The sequence below is a fragment of the Equus quagga genome, chromosome 13, assembly GCF_021613505.1.
Source record: "Equus quagga isolate Etosha38 chromosome 13, UCLA_HA_Equagga_1.0, whole genome shotgun sequence".
In the NCBI taxonomy this organism is placed as follows: Eukaryota; Metazoa; Chordata; class Mammalia; order Perissodactyla; family Equidae; genus Equus; species Equus quagga.
The window spans coordinates 20,494,724-20,508,898 of record NC_060279.1 but is presented as its reverse complement, the minus strand read 5'-3'; the positions used below and the strand labels follow the sequence as shown (position 1 = coordinate 20,508,898).

The 14,175-nt window shown below is 38.1% G+C and overlaps 1 protein-coding gene across 1 annotated transcript; it reads left to right on the top strand.

Moving 5' to 3' along the window:
- Positions 1-7,686: 7,686 nt before the first annotated feature.
- On the top strand, positions 7,687-13,940 carry PTGS2 (prostaglandin-endoperoxide synthase 2). The gene is made up of 10 exons (XM_046680449.1): positions 7,687-7,887; positions 8,683-8,799; positions 8,919-9,062; positions 9,710-9,853; positions 10,250-10,431; positions 11,118-11,201; positions 11,331-11,577; positions 11,861-12,147; positions 12,526-12,673; positions 12,825-13,940. Exons 1-10 carry the CDS (start codon positions 7,836-7,838, stop codon positions 13,232-13,234), a joined length of 1,815 nt encoding a protein of 604 aa, XP_046536405.1. The 5' UTR covers positions 7,687-7,835; the 3' UTR covers positions 13,235-13,940.
- Positions 13,941-14,175: the final 235 nt, after the last annotated feature.

Below are 14,175 nucleotides of genomic sequence, written 5' to 3'. Positions count from 1 at the left end.
CACCATCTGGGCCATAAAAAAATACCTTAACAAATTTAGAACCATAGAGATCATCCAATGTATGCTTTCAGACTACAATGGAATTAAACTAGAAATCAATCAGAAAGAAGCAGGAGGATAACTGGGAAATCTTAAAATAGTTGGAAATTACACAACATACTTCTAAATAAAGTGAGTCAAATTAGAAATACCCAGAGAAGTTTTAAAATATTTCGAACTAAATGAAAATGAAAGTATAATTTAGAATTTGTGAGAGTGGCAAAAACAGTGCTTAAAGGGAAATTTATAGCACTGAATGTATATATTAGAAAAGAAGGAAGATCTAAAATCCATAATCTAAATTTCCACCTTAGGAAACTGAAAAAAAGAAGAGCAAATTAAATCCAAAGTAAGCAAAAGAAAGGAAATAATAAATATTAAAGCAGAAATCAAGGAATTTGAAAATAGGAAATCAATAGAGAAATTCAACGAAACGAAAAGCTGCTTGTTTTAAAAGATCAGCAAAATCGCTGTCTCTAGCTAGGCTAACCAAGAAAAAAGAGAAAAAATGCAAATTACTAATGTTAGAAATAAAAAAGGGAACATTACTACAGATTCTGTGGAAATTAAAAAGATAATAAAGGAATACTATCAACAACTCTCTGACCACAAATTTGATAATCTAGATGAAATAGACCAATTCTTTGAAAGACACATCTGCCAAAAGTCACACAAGAAGAGTTAGACAGTATGAATTGGCCTATATCTACTAAAGAAATTGAATCAATAATTAGTAACCTTCCCAAACAGAAAGCAACAGGTCAGATGGATTGACTAGTAATTTCTACCAAACATTCAAGAAAGAAATCAGACTAATTCTCTACAATCTCTTCCACAAGACAGAAGCAGAGGGAATACTTCCTAAGTCAATCTATGAGGCCAGTATTACCCTAATACCAAACCACACAAAGATATTAAACAAAAAGAAAACTACAAACCAGCATCTCTCATAATTATGGGTGCAAAAATTTGCAACAAAATATTAGCAAATCAAGTCCAACAATGTATAACAAAGTTATACATCACAGCCAAGTGGAATTTATCCCAGATATACAAGGCTAGGACCTAACATAGTAGGTACAAAATCTGTATGAAGAGAACTATAAAACTTTGATGAAAGAAATCAAAGAAGAACTAAATAAACGGAGAAATATTACATGTGCGTGGATAGAAAGACTCATAATTGTCAAGATGTCAGTTTCTCCCAACTTGATCCTTCAATTCAACGCAATCCCAATCAAAATCCAAGCAAGTTATTTTGTGTTTGTAGACAAATTGATTCAAAAGATTATATGAAAAGAGAAAAGATCCAGACTAGCCAGCTCAATGTTGAAAAGAGAAGAACAAAGTCGTAGGACTGACACTACTTGACTTCAAGACTTACTAAGTAGCTATAGTGTGTAAGACAGTGTGTTACTGGCAAAAGAATAGACATTAGACCAACAGATCAGAATACAGAGCCTAAATAAACCCGCATCAATAGAGTCAACTGATCTTTGACAAAGGAACAGTGGCAATACAATGGAGAAAACATGGTCTATTTAACAAATGATGGCGGAACAAATGAACATCCACCTGCAAGAAAAAATAAGAATATAGACACAGACCTAATTTCCTTCACAAAAATTAACTTGAAATAGAGCTAAATGTGAAATGCAAAACTATAGAAAAGAGATATAAGAGAAGATAAAGGAGAAAATCTAGATGACCATTGTTGTGGCAATGACTTTTTAGATACAACACCAATGGCATTATCCATGAAATAAAAAATAATTGCTGCCCTCATAAGCTACAATCTTAAAATACATTTTTGCTATTATTATTTTGAACAAACTGTTAGCTATTAGATCAAGAATAAGAAATATGAAAGTTGTTTTTAACCTTCACTTATTTCCTCTCTAATGCTCTTCCTTTCTTTATGTAAATCTCAATTTCTGACATATTTTCCTTCTCTCTAAAGAACTTCCTTTAATATTTCTTGCAAGGCAGGTACTGGCCACAAGTTTCCTCAATTTTTTTTTGTCTAAGAAATTCATTTTTAGAAAATAATTTCCCAGGGTACAAAGTTCTAGCTTGGTGAATTTTGTTTGTTTGTTTCAACACTTTAAATATTTTATTCCACTCTCTGCTTGATTGCATGATTTCTGAGAAGTAGGATGCAATTCTTATCTTTGTTACTCTAAAGTACTTTTTCTTCTAGGGTCTTTCAAGATCTTTTTCTTTACCTTTTATTTTCTGCAGTTTGAATATGATATGCCTAGGTGTGGTTTTACTGGCACTTTCTTCATGGTGTTCTCTGAGCTTCCTGAATTTGTGGTTTGGTGGCTGAAGTTAATATGGGAAATTCTCAGACAATATTGCTTCAAATATTGCTTCTATTTCTTTCTCTCTTTCTTCTTCTTGTAGTTCTCATCACACATATATTATATCGTTTGCAGTTGTCCTACAGTTCTTGGATATTCTTGGGTTTTTTTCAGTATTTTTTCTCTTTGCTTTTCAATTTTGCTTTTTCTGTTGTTTTTTAAGAATTTATTTTATTCTATTTTTTTAAGATTGGCACGTGAGCTAACAGATGTTAACAATCTTCTTTTGTTTTTCCTTCCCACCAAAACTCCCCAGTGCATAGTTGTATATTCTAGTTGTAGGTCCTTGTGGTTGTGCTATGTGGGACACTGCCTCAAGATGGCTTGATGGGCGGAGGCATGTCTGCACCCAGGATCCAAACCAGTGAAACTCCAGGCCTCAGAAGCACAGTGTGCAAACTTAACCACTCAGTCATGGGGCAGGCCCCTGCTTTTCAATTTTGGAAGTTTCTATTGCAATGGCCTCAAACTCAGAGATTCTTGCCTCAGCAATGTCCAGTCTGCTAATTAGCCCGTCAAAGGCATTCTTCATTTCTGTTACAGTGCTTTTGATCTCTAGTATTTTTTTATTCTTTCTTAGAATTTCCATCCCTCCGCTTATATTACCTATCTCTTCTTGCATATTTTCTACTCTTTCCATTAGCACCCTTAGCATATTAATCATAGTTATTTTAGGTTCATGGTCTGATATTTCCAGCATCTCTGCTATAACTGAGTCTGGTTTGAATGCTTGCTCTGTCTCTTCAAAATGTGTTTTTTTGCCTTTCTCTATGCCTTGTAATTTTGGGTTGAAAGCTGGACATTGTGTGCTGGAAGAAATGTACTCCTATAAATAGGCCTTTCATGATATAGTCTTAAGGCGTTGGGGGAGAGAAAGTGCTCTATAGTTCTATGATTAGGGCTCAGTGCTTTAGCCAGTTTATGCCTCTGAACTGTGAATGTCACAAGTGCCTCTGAGTCCCCCACTCCCACACCTTAGGTGGGACAGATAGCTGGAGGGGGCTGGAGTGGGATAATTTACTTTCTCCCAGGTCAGTTAGGCTCTGATAAAATCCCAACAGTTTAGGCTGTAGTAAAATAGCTTCTCCTGAGTGTAGGCCTTATTAAAAAGAAAAGAATGTTCTGGCATATTTCAAAATGGTTTCTTGTCCTTTTCCCCTGTCAGTCCCTCAAGAGGACTTTTTTTCCCTGATACTCACAGTGAGAACTTGGTAGAGCTTTAGGAAGTAAAAGTCACCAAAATGTGGCGATCCCCTGGAGTTTTAACTCTCAGACTTCCGCACATTGAGTACCCAGCAATTCATCAATTCCCTTCAGGTTTTCTTATCCAAGTACTTGTTTCCATGGAAGTTTCTGCCTGTAGGTTTCTGCTCTGGTAAGTGGTGCTTCTCTGTATGGCCTACATCTCCAATTTTGGGGGCAGTATTTTATCCTATCTCTTCATTTCTCTGAGGGATCTAAGAAGAGCACTGAGTTTTCAGCCTGTTCACTCTTTTATTTGGTGTTAGGATGGAGTGGCAACTTCTTAGCTCCTTACTGCTGGATCAGAAAGTGGAAATCCTAAGCCTGATATTTAATTGGTGAGTGTGTTCTCGCCATGCCCACCTCAGTCCATCCTGTTCACACTCTCCTACACTTTCTTATCCCCTTTTGAGATTCCTAGCTCCAGCACAAGGACTGTGTTCAATCCACTTGACTTGTCTGAGTAGTTATGAAACACAACCACGAGAAATGAAGAAAAAGAAAAATCTATCAGGGAATTAAGTTTTGAGAAAAAGAAAGAAGATCAATTTTTTATAAAACTTAGAAATGGAGATTATTTGGTATTTCTCCCTTGGTTTACTTGACAAGAGCTTTTTTGTAATTTAAAAAAATTTTTATGCTTTTTTTTCTAGCCTCAAAACTTCTATCTTGTGTAGCCAGGAATGAGTACATAACTAGGATTTACTAAAGGACTGGTGTAGAGGTCTTTTATAAGTAGCATTTTTACCCTTCAAGGAACAGACATATTCTGTGGCATAGCTTTGCTAAAATATCTCTTAAGAATAACCCTGATGCAAAATGGCAAAGCTCTTTTTCTAGCTAGCATGCCATGAATGAAAAAGATAAGGGCAATCTCCACTCTCTCTGGGTGAGTCACTACACCAGACGAAGCAGAGGGGAGGGAGCCGGAAAGAGGTTCCTCACCCGAGATGTGGACATGAGCTTCCTTCCATGTCGTAGCGGAAGAACACTGCTAGAGTAGTAAGAAATGTCTCCCAAAAAATTTTAGCTCATGTAGAATTTTGGGTAATAAGACTTTTTATTGTTCATTTTCTTTTAACTCATATGAATGGCTTATCACTTCAATAAGAAATATTTCATTCCTTTTCAGTAAATTCATGGAAGTTATACTAAAATGAACCCTGTACATGTGGACTTGTAAGAACATTATAACATCAGACACAAAATCTACCTGGTGACCTTCACAGCAGCATAGAGAAAAAGAAGTTGATAAAAATTCAAGCAGCAGAAGGGGGCAGTAAAACTCAATAGAATGCTCTGGAAGATTTTTAATATGCTTTCTTATGTGCCCTTCGCAGAAAACTTTCCAATAAATTTCACACTAATAAAAGAAATTTTGTACAACAGATACATATATTTCTCTAAAATATACACAAACACCAAATATATACAAAAGTGTGAGCTTTAATTTTTACGTAATCAAAACCTTATTTTTTATTGTGTGATATACCATGGCTCAATAACGATAGTGCTTTTCCACATAAAGCAGGTTTAGCCATTTTGATTTGGTTTGGGACATTTAATATACCCCCCATGACCAGCATCCTAGAATGTACTATTTGTTCTATCTTGTCAAAATTATTTAACAAATCATATCTAATGATTTTTCCTCAACCCCATATTGGTACTTCTTTTCTAAACTGTGCCCATCCTCAAAGGGTCATCTTTTCCTTGAGCTCTTTTCTGACTGTGTAGGTACAAGGAGCTCTTTCCACTCTATGGTGCTACAAAAGTTACAAATTAAACCAAATAGTTTAACCAAAGGGATGTTTTTCATTGAATTTCCACTATGATGGAGTTCAATTTCTTTAAGTCCCAAGTAGTCTAAATGTGATTATTCTCCATGCCTTGTTTTGTCCTCCCCTTTGAATTCAGTCTCTCTGCATATAGCAGAACACACTTCTATACATAGTAGGTATACAACTAAGATCTGATGAGGAGGATGATGTGGATGATCACTTCAAAATGCATTCAGGATTACAGCATAAAATTTTAGTACACTATCAGAGTCAGAATATGGATACTCTCATGGCATCTAACCAAGCTCGAATTAGTAGTCCTAAATATCAGTGTAAAATTTGAGTAGATACAACCTCCTCATTTAAAATGAAACAGAAAATTGGAAATATTAAACGGAATAATTTTTTTTAAAAATCTATGCTCTTAGTTGAAATTTCATGTAAGACAATACCATAATGTAAGACAATACCATAAACGGGAGTGTCACAAATGGAATGATTAAACATGACTAGAGGAGGAAAAAGGCTTCCTGGATGAGATGGAATTTTAGTCATTTGTGCCTCATGTGGAATCAGATAATGTGTACATTAAGTAAAATGGTAAAAAAAAAAAAAAAATTCCAAGCGAGCTTCTTTTTTTCTTTAAGACTTCTACAAATTGAAGTATCCGGTATAGTTTTATTTCAGGCTGTATGCTGTCCTTTTCCATTAATGCTAAGAATGGATGCCTTGATTGAACTTTTCAGTCTCCACTTTGCTGCTGCTAATTTATTTATTTATTCTTAGTATTTCACCCTCACACACCCCTCCCGACCACCACCAAAAGATAGATATTAAACAAAAGCAAAGGATGAGGAAATTCAAAATTGTCAAAATCACCCTTCCTTTATATCCATTCCATCCAATTGCTCATCAAACTACGTTCTAAAATGAGAATAGAAAATTAGCCCTAATAAATCCAGACAGTTGGAAAGCACAGGTAATGTACTTTGATCCATTGTCACAATCCACCATTTTAGACAAGGAGCCAAAAAAGACAAAAAAGCAAACTTTAAAAATCTACTTCCTTTTATTTGTATCTCCTGTGAAGCGCTGGCGACCAAAATGGTGGAAATCACACAGAGAAGAAAGAAATGCTTTAAAGCAGATGTTCTGGACGGTGAGCATCTCTGCAGATCCGGGGCGCTTCCGATTCCCCAGTTTATAAGAGGAGAGGAAATGTTACAGTGGTGATTGCTTGAGCTCAAATTAACTATTTACAGGTTAACTGCTTAGGAGGGGTATCCTGGAGAGAAATCTACCTTTTTTTCCTCTCCAAGAAGTAAGGAGGGGGTGGTGGTGTGGAGAACAGTAGTTCTTAAGATTGGCCCTGAGCTAACGTCTGTGCCAGTCTTCTGTATTTTATGTGGGGTGCCGCCGCACGGTGGCTTGACGAGTGGCTCTAGTCGGCACTGGGATCAGAACCTGCAGCGGGCTGCTGAAGCTGAGCGCGCGAACTTCACCTCCACGGCACCCAGCCGGCCCAGAACAGCATTTCTTACGTTAAACACAATTTAGCTATAATGAGAAATTACAGATATGTACACTGACTACAGCTATTATATTTCATTGGGTCAAATAAAAATAATTTTAAAAAGGTATGCACGAATGTATGAGCTGCATATACACTAGGTTAAGTGTTGTCACTAAAATCAAACATGACATCAAACACGTTTGTCCACGACATGGGTAATACATGGCAGCCTTTCGTGGCTTTGCTCGTCCCAGTCTGTCCTGACCGTGACCTCCTCGGCCCCCAGAGACCTAGGGCCCAGACAAGGGGGCGGCGGCGCGAGGGGATTCCCTGCACTCTGCTACCTCCGGCCGCGCCGATTCCCGGAGAGGAAGCAGAGCGGCGCCCCTGCCTCCGCAAGGGGATCTGCCTGGGCACCGGCTCTCGGAAGCCCAGGGTCAGACCGGGAGGAAGGAAAGGAATCTGGCGCCAAGCCGGGCGCCGGAGACAGAGAAACTGGGCTAGGGGAATAGGGAGATGAGCCGGGCTGGGGGCAATCCGCTTTGCACCCACCTTAGAGAAGCCGACCGCAGCTTCTCGGATTGCCGATTTTCTCATTTGCATGAATAAAAGATCCTGCCCCATCCGGGTGGTACGCAATTACGCACTCAAAAGTGAGTGGGGAGAAAAGTTTGAAGGGGGCGGTAAGGAAAGGCGGAAAAAAACAGTCATTCCATCACGTGGGCTTCGTTTTCACGCATAAAAGGAAGGTCCTCTCCGTTAGCTTCCAGTTGTCAAACGACTTGCAGCGAGCGTCAGAGGTCCGCCCAGGCAAGCCACACAGCACCTCCTCCAGCACTGCCTCCCAGCCCGCACCCGGCACCGCCTCGACCCGCCCGCGTCCTGCCAGCCGCCCAGATGCTCGCTCGCGCCCTGCTGCTCTGCGTCGCCCTGGCGCTCGGCCACGCAGGTAGGTACCTGGCACCCTGGACTCCTCGGTTCCGCGCACAGAGGCCGCGTTTCCGCTGTGCTCTCCCAGATTCTCCCGGTACCCTGCACACCCTCCGAATAGAGAGCCGTATGGCTTTGTAAAGAGCTTAGAGTCCAGAAGAACTGGGTGAATATGCCAGCTTTGCCACCAGCTCGGATCATCGTGGGCCAGTTACTTCACCAGTCTGGGTCTCAGTTTTCTCCTCTGCTAAATAGGAATAGTGATACTAATTTGCAGGTTGTCGTTATAATCAGACAGGATCTGATCAATATATGTGAAATGTTTGTGTGTGGTACCTACTGTCATTGACTAGGAGTAATTGTTTTAAATAACCTGGTTGGTACTTTCCTGCCCCAAGAAAGCCCAGATTGTTTTCTAAGATAAGCAAAATATAGTAAAAGTAAGCTGTTTTTACTTTGAAATTTTCCCTAAAGTTTGATTATTGTACTAGATCATCCATTTTAATTTTGAAATTGCTGCTTATTTGAGCTTCTTAAAAATGCTAATTTGAACATCTAAAAACTTACTACGAAAAAGCAACATGATTTCCCTGGTTGATTATTCTGTTACCCTTACTTAGAATAAGAAGTTGGTATTTCTCCGTATAACCATTCTGTGAAGCAGGTTAAAAAAAATTGTTTTCCCATGACTACCTGTTTATTTCTTGCATTTATCATTGTAAAGTTGACTCCTAGTAAGTAAAACACTTAAATGTTTAAATCAAGATTAAGACACTGAAGAATGATGTATTTACTATCCTTACTTTTATTGTAGCAAATCCTTGCTGTTCCAACCCGTGTCAAAACCGAGGCGTATGTATGAGTGTGGGATTTGACCAGTATCAGTGTGACTGCACGCGCACAGGATTCTATGGTGAAAACTGTTCAACACGTAAGTTTGCCCTTGGGGGCCCTCATTTGGAATGGGAATAGACTCAGTTATCATTTTACAGATTCGTGTCTTATAATGGGCCTGGTTAATTTCTCCCTCCTTCTTTTCTCTTGTTGCAGCTGAATTTCTGACAAGGATAAAATTATTCCTGAAACCTACTCCAAACACAGTACACTACATACTTACCCACTTCAAGGGAGTCTGGAACATTGTCAATAGCTTTCCCTTCCTGCGAAATGCAGTTATGAAATACGTGTTAGTATGTAAGTACTAGTCTCTTTCTAAGATTTTCAGCTTCCTCAAAGAAAAATGTACTTTATTATACTGCACATGACTGTACCTATTCAGAAAACGTGTTTCCAACCTTGTCAAAATGACTTTAAATATATCTTTCTAATTTGCCTTTTGTCTTAATGGCCAAAAATATTGACGTTTCGGTTCCAGTTTATGAAGCTCTGTCTCACAGTCAGAACTCTACCTACAATCCTGCCCACTTCTTCCAGCCTTCACTGTTCTTGCCGATTGGTGAAGGAAATGTGGTTCAGTTGTTTTATTGAATGCCCACGGGCCACAGAATTGCACCCATTAAAATAAATGGTTAATTTGGATTTGGGTTGACTAGAAAACAACTTCATATCTAAAGTAAATCAAGATGGCTACACCGTAATGTCTTGCATAAAGTATATATACTTTATCAAAGATGTGTTTTATAAATGAATCATCCTTTCCTCTTTTTTGAATATAAGTGGCAGTTAGACTTCCAAACGTAATTGTTTTAAAATAGAGTATCTTTGTTGGAATGAGATTCAATCTCTGATGCCACTTTGCACATCTTACAATAAGAAATGAGCATTGATTTGCGTTGCATATGGGAGCAAATAAAACATTTTCTTTTCCTTGAAAATTTCAGCCAGATCACATTTGATTGAGAGCCCGCCAACTTACAATGCACAGTATGGCTATAAGAGCTGGGAATCCTTTTCCAACCTCTCGTATTACACCAGAGCTCTTCCTCCTGTGGCTGACGGCTGCCCAACCCCCATGGGTGTGAAAGGTGAGTGAGAGGTGGCAGTTTGAACTGTATTGCAATGGAAGGTGGATTGCTACCTTGAACATTTGACCCTAAGCTATCATTTATTTCTAGTAGAAGTATGGTTTTTTTCCTTTCTTGTGGAGATGTTTTTGCCATAAAAGTGAATGGACATTTTGGTGTAATGTCTGAATATTTTCAAATTCTTTCATTACAACTGAATTACTACTACTTAAAGGAAATAGATAAAATTATCCTCTGAGAAGTTGGTCCCCCATATCTTAGAACTTTCATTCATATTATGATCCTGTTCATAATTGTATTTCTCCTGTCAGTAAAGAATGTGCTATAAATGGACAGTCACTGTCTGCTTCCTTGAATATACAGATGGAATCTTACCTTAGCTTTCTCATTTTTCAGGGAAGAAAGAGCTTCCTGATTCAAAAGAGATTGTGGAAAAATTTCTCCTAAGAAGAAAGTTCATCCCTGACCCCCAGGGCACAAATATGATGTTTGCATTTTTTGCCCAGCACTTCACCCATCAGTTTTTCAAGACAGATCCTAAGCGAGGTCCAGCTTTCACCAAAGGCCTGGGTCACGGGGTAAGACCGAGTTAAATCAGGATCACAGCAAATTATAGTGAAGTGCTAACATTTAATACCGTGTATATATTTGCCATACCAAATAATTCACCCTCCTTTTAAAAAATGTCCTATCTATGGAATCCTTAATGGAGTTTCTATTTTAATTCACTGGTTCAGTAAAAATACACACACACACATGTACACACATATATGCAAATATTATTATTTGTAATTTGGCTTTTATATTTTAGTTTAAAATATCAGCACTGCAAAAAGTTGTCTTTTCAAAACATGTTTGTACCTGATTCTGCTGCTTTAAATATTATAAGGTGAGATTTTTGCAGCATTATCATCTCTTGGATTTCAATGACATAGCTTCAATTTGTCAATAAGAATTTTATATCAGTAATAAATTTTCTGATGCTTTTAAAAGAAATTCCCTGGCATTACAGTGAAGCATATGATATATTTATAAGCTCCATATGAGATACTAACACCTTTAAACACAGGAGACATATATGGGTTTGTAGCTCCGGTAGATAAACAAATTAATGTAGTATTTTGTGGCTATGAAAAAAATGTTTTATTGAAAATGTTTAATTAAAGCAAGCTAAATCATCAAATTATTTAATGATAAGTTATAGACCCTTTATATAAAAACAACTTCAACAGTAACAAATTGAAATTTTTCCGTAATCTTCTAGGTGGATTTAAGTCATATTTATGGTGAAACTTTGGATAGACAGCATAAACTGCGCCTTTTCAAGGACGGAAAAATGAAATATCAGGTTTGTTCCATTTGGATATTAAGAATTAGTTCTGACTCACCACTTACCTATATTTTAAACTTTCTAATGATTAAAATTCATTTCTTAACTCCTTTTGATTAATGTTAACTTGTTGCCGTTATTTTATAGATCATTAATGGCGAGGTGTATCCGCCCACAGTCAAAGACACTCAGGTGGAGATGATCTACCCGCCTCACATTCCTGAGCACCTGCGGTTTGCTGTGGGGCAGGAGGTCTTTGGTCTGGTGCCTGGCCTGATGATGTATGCCACGATTTGGCTGCGGGAACACAACAGAGTGTGTGATGTCCTCAAACAGGAGCATCCAGAATGGGATGATGAACGCTTGTTCCAGACGAGCAGGCTCATACTGATAGGTAAGCAACAAGAGGAAAGAATTGAGATAAAACCCTCTGCCCGAGTGAAAGCTAACTTGTCCCCTTTGCTATGTTTTCAGTAATTCCAAGGAAATGTAAAATCACATGCTCCGTATTCATTCAATCCTCGAGCGTGATTTGTAATATAACTCCCTTTTGTTCTGATAGTAAAAAGGAAAAAACAGAAGTGAAGGAACAGCAAATTAAAATTGCATTTTCAGTTGCTTGAAAGTTTGCGATCAGAAAGAATTAATGCTCTCAATTCTTTATCTTGTGCAAACAGGAGAAACTATCAAGATCGTGATTGAAGACTACGTACAGCACCTGAGCGGCTATCACTTCAAACTGAAGTTTGACCCAGAGCTGCTTTTCAACCAACAGTTCCAATACCAAAACCGCATTGCCGCTGAGTTCAACACGCTCTATCACTGGCATCCCCTTCTGCCTGACACCTTTCAAATCGATGACCAGGAGTACAACTTTCAACAGTTTCTCTACAACAACTCTATCTTACTGGAACATGGACTCACCCAGTTTGTTGAATCTTTCAGCAGGCAAATTGCTGGCAGGGTACGCATTATTATTGAAAAACAAAACAAAGGATTAGTCAGTAGCTAGAATTTCTTCTTAAACTTAATAAAAGAAGAATTCATTGTTTTGCTAGTAAGATTCTTTTCTTAAAATAAGAAGCCTAACATTTTTTGAAAAGTCTAAACTTTTAGTCTACAATTATCAGATAGCAATATGTAGTCATACCTTAAAAATGGATATTTTTCAAAACTTTCTATAATCTTAGAGATTGTAGAAATGAATATTTCAAACTTGAATAGTTTAGGTCTCAGCTGGGAGCATTCATCTTACCTGCTTTGTACCCAAGGAATGCTTTTAAGATAGAAATCATAAATATGCCTACAGATCTTGTTCTACAGTTTAATTCATTGTCCACAGGTGGCTGGTGGTAGGAATGTTCCAGCTGCAGCACAGAAAATAGCAAAGGCCTCAATCGACCAGAGCAGAGAGATGAAGTACCAGTCTCTGAATGAGTACCGCAAACGCTTTCGGCTGACGCCCTATAAATCATTTGAAGAACTTACAGGTGAGAAACAGTTTCTAAACTTCTTAAAAGAGTCAGAGGTCAAACGGAAACAACAGAGAAGTTGAAAGCAAATTGAGCAAAGAGTTAAAACTGTTGTTTTATTGTGTAATGTTTTACATTGGTTGTATCTCTGTCTCTGTCACCTTCCCAGGAGAGAAGGAAATGGCTGCGGAGTTAGAAGCACTCTATGGTGACATTGATGCCATGGAGCTGTATCCTGCCCTTCTGGTGGAAAAGCCTCGCCCAGATGCCATCTTCGGGGAGACCATGGTAGAACTTGGGGCACCATTCTCCTTGAAAGGACTTTTGGGTAATCCTATCTGTTCTCCTGACTACTGGAAACCCAGCACTTTTGGTGGAGAAGTAGGTTTTAAAATCATCAACACTGCCTCAATTCAGTCTCTCATCTGCAATAACGTGAAGGGCTGTCCTTTTACTGCCTTCAGTGTTCAGGACCCGCAGCTCAGCAAAGCAGTCACCATTAATGCCAGCGCTTCCCACTCTGGACTAGATGACGTGAATCCCACAGTACTGCTCAAAGAACGTTCAACTGAACTGTAGAAATCTATGGATCATATTTATTTATTTATATGAACTATTTCTTTTAACTTAATTATTTAATATTTATATTGAACTCCTCAGGTTACTTAACATCTTCTGTTAAGGAGAAAGGAGGCATGCTTGTGAAGATTTTTTGTGTCACTATTTTAAAGGTGTCTTTTCTGCAAGGGGGAAACAGTTTTCATTCCTTTTTATAAACCAGTGGGAAGTGAGTTTGAAATGTTTTTACTTGAATTTCAATTTACGTTATGTATAATAAGAACAAAAGCAAAGATGTTGGAACATTTAAATACTGTTACAAGATAGCAAAATGCTGCAAGTTTCTTTTGACACTATTGATACTTCCAAGTGTATCTTCATGATGCATTAGAAGCAACTACCTGCGCACTGTTCCTTTCATTTCTCTTAGCCATTTTGCTAAGAGAAACTCTCTTCTGATCAGTTTACTTCTTTTATTTTGTTTTCTTGCTTTTAAGATCTGAATTTGTCTTTCTTTGGACTCTCTGTCTATATTTTCTTATCTGAACTTTTGCAAGTTTTCAGGAAAACCTCAGCTCAGGACTACTATTTGACTCCTCTTAAGAGGAATAAAAGAAAAATTTTTAAAAACCCATAAAAATGACTTTACAGGGGCCAGCCCAGTGGGGTAGTGGTTAAGTTCACAGGCTACACTTCAGTGGCATGGGGTTCGTAGGTTCAGATCCCAGGCTCAGACCTACACACCACTCATCAAGCCATGCTGTGGTGACATCCCACATACAAAATACAGGATGATGGGCACAGATATTAGCTCAGTGACAATCTTCTTCAAGCAAAAAGAGGAAAATTGGCAACTGATGCTGGCACAGGGCCAGTCTTCCTCACCAAAAAAAAGGCCTTTACAAAATGGTATGCATTCATTTTTCATGAAAAGCAGAGAGCTTTATTTATAATTAATTTGA

Coding starts and splice junctions, on each gene's coding strand:
- PTGS2 (XM_046680449.1), top strand. CDS start 7,836: ATGCTCGCTCGCGCCCTGCTGCTCTGCGTCGCCCTGGCGCTCGGCCAC. Junction 11,202..11,330: donor ACGGAAAAATGAAATATCAG/GTTTGTTCCATT, acceptor GTTATTTTATAG/ATCATTAATGGCGAGGTGTA. Junction 12,674..12,824: donor ATCATTTGAAGAACTTACAG/GTGAGAAACAGT, acceptor TCACCTTCCCAG/GAGAGAAGGAAATGGCTGCG.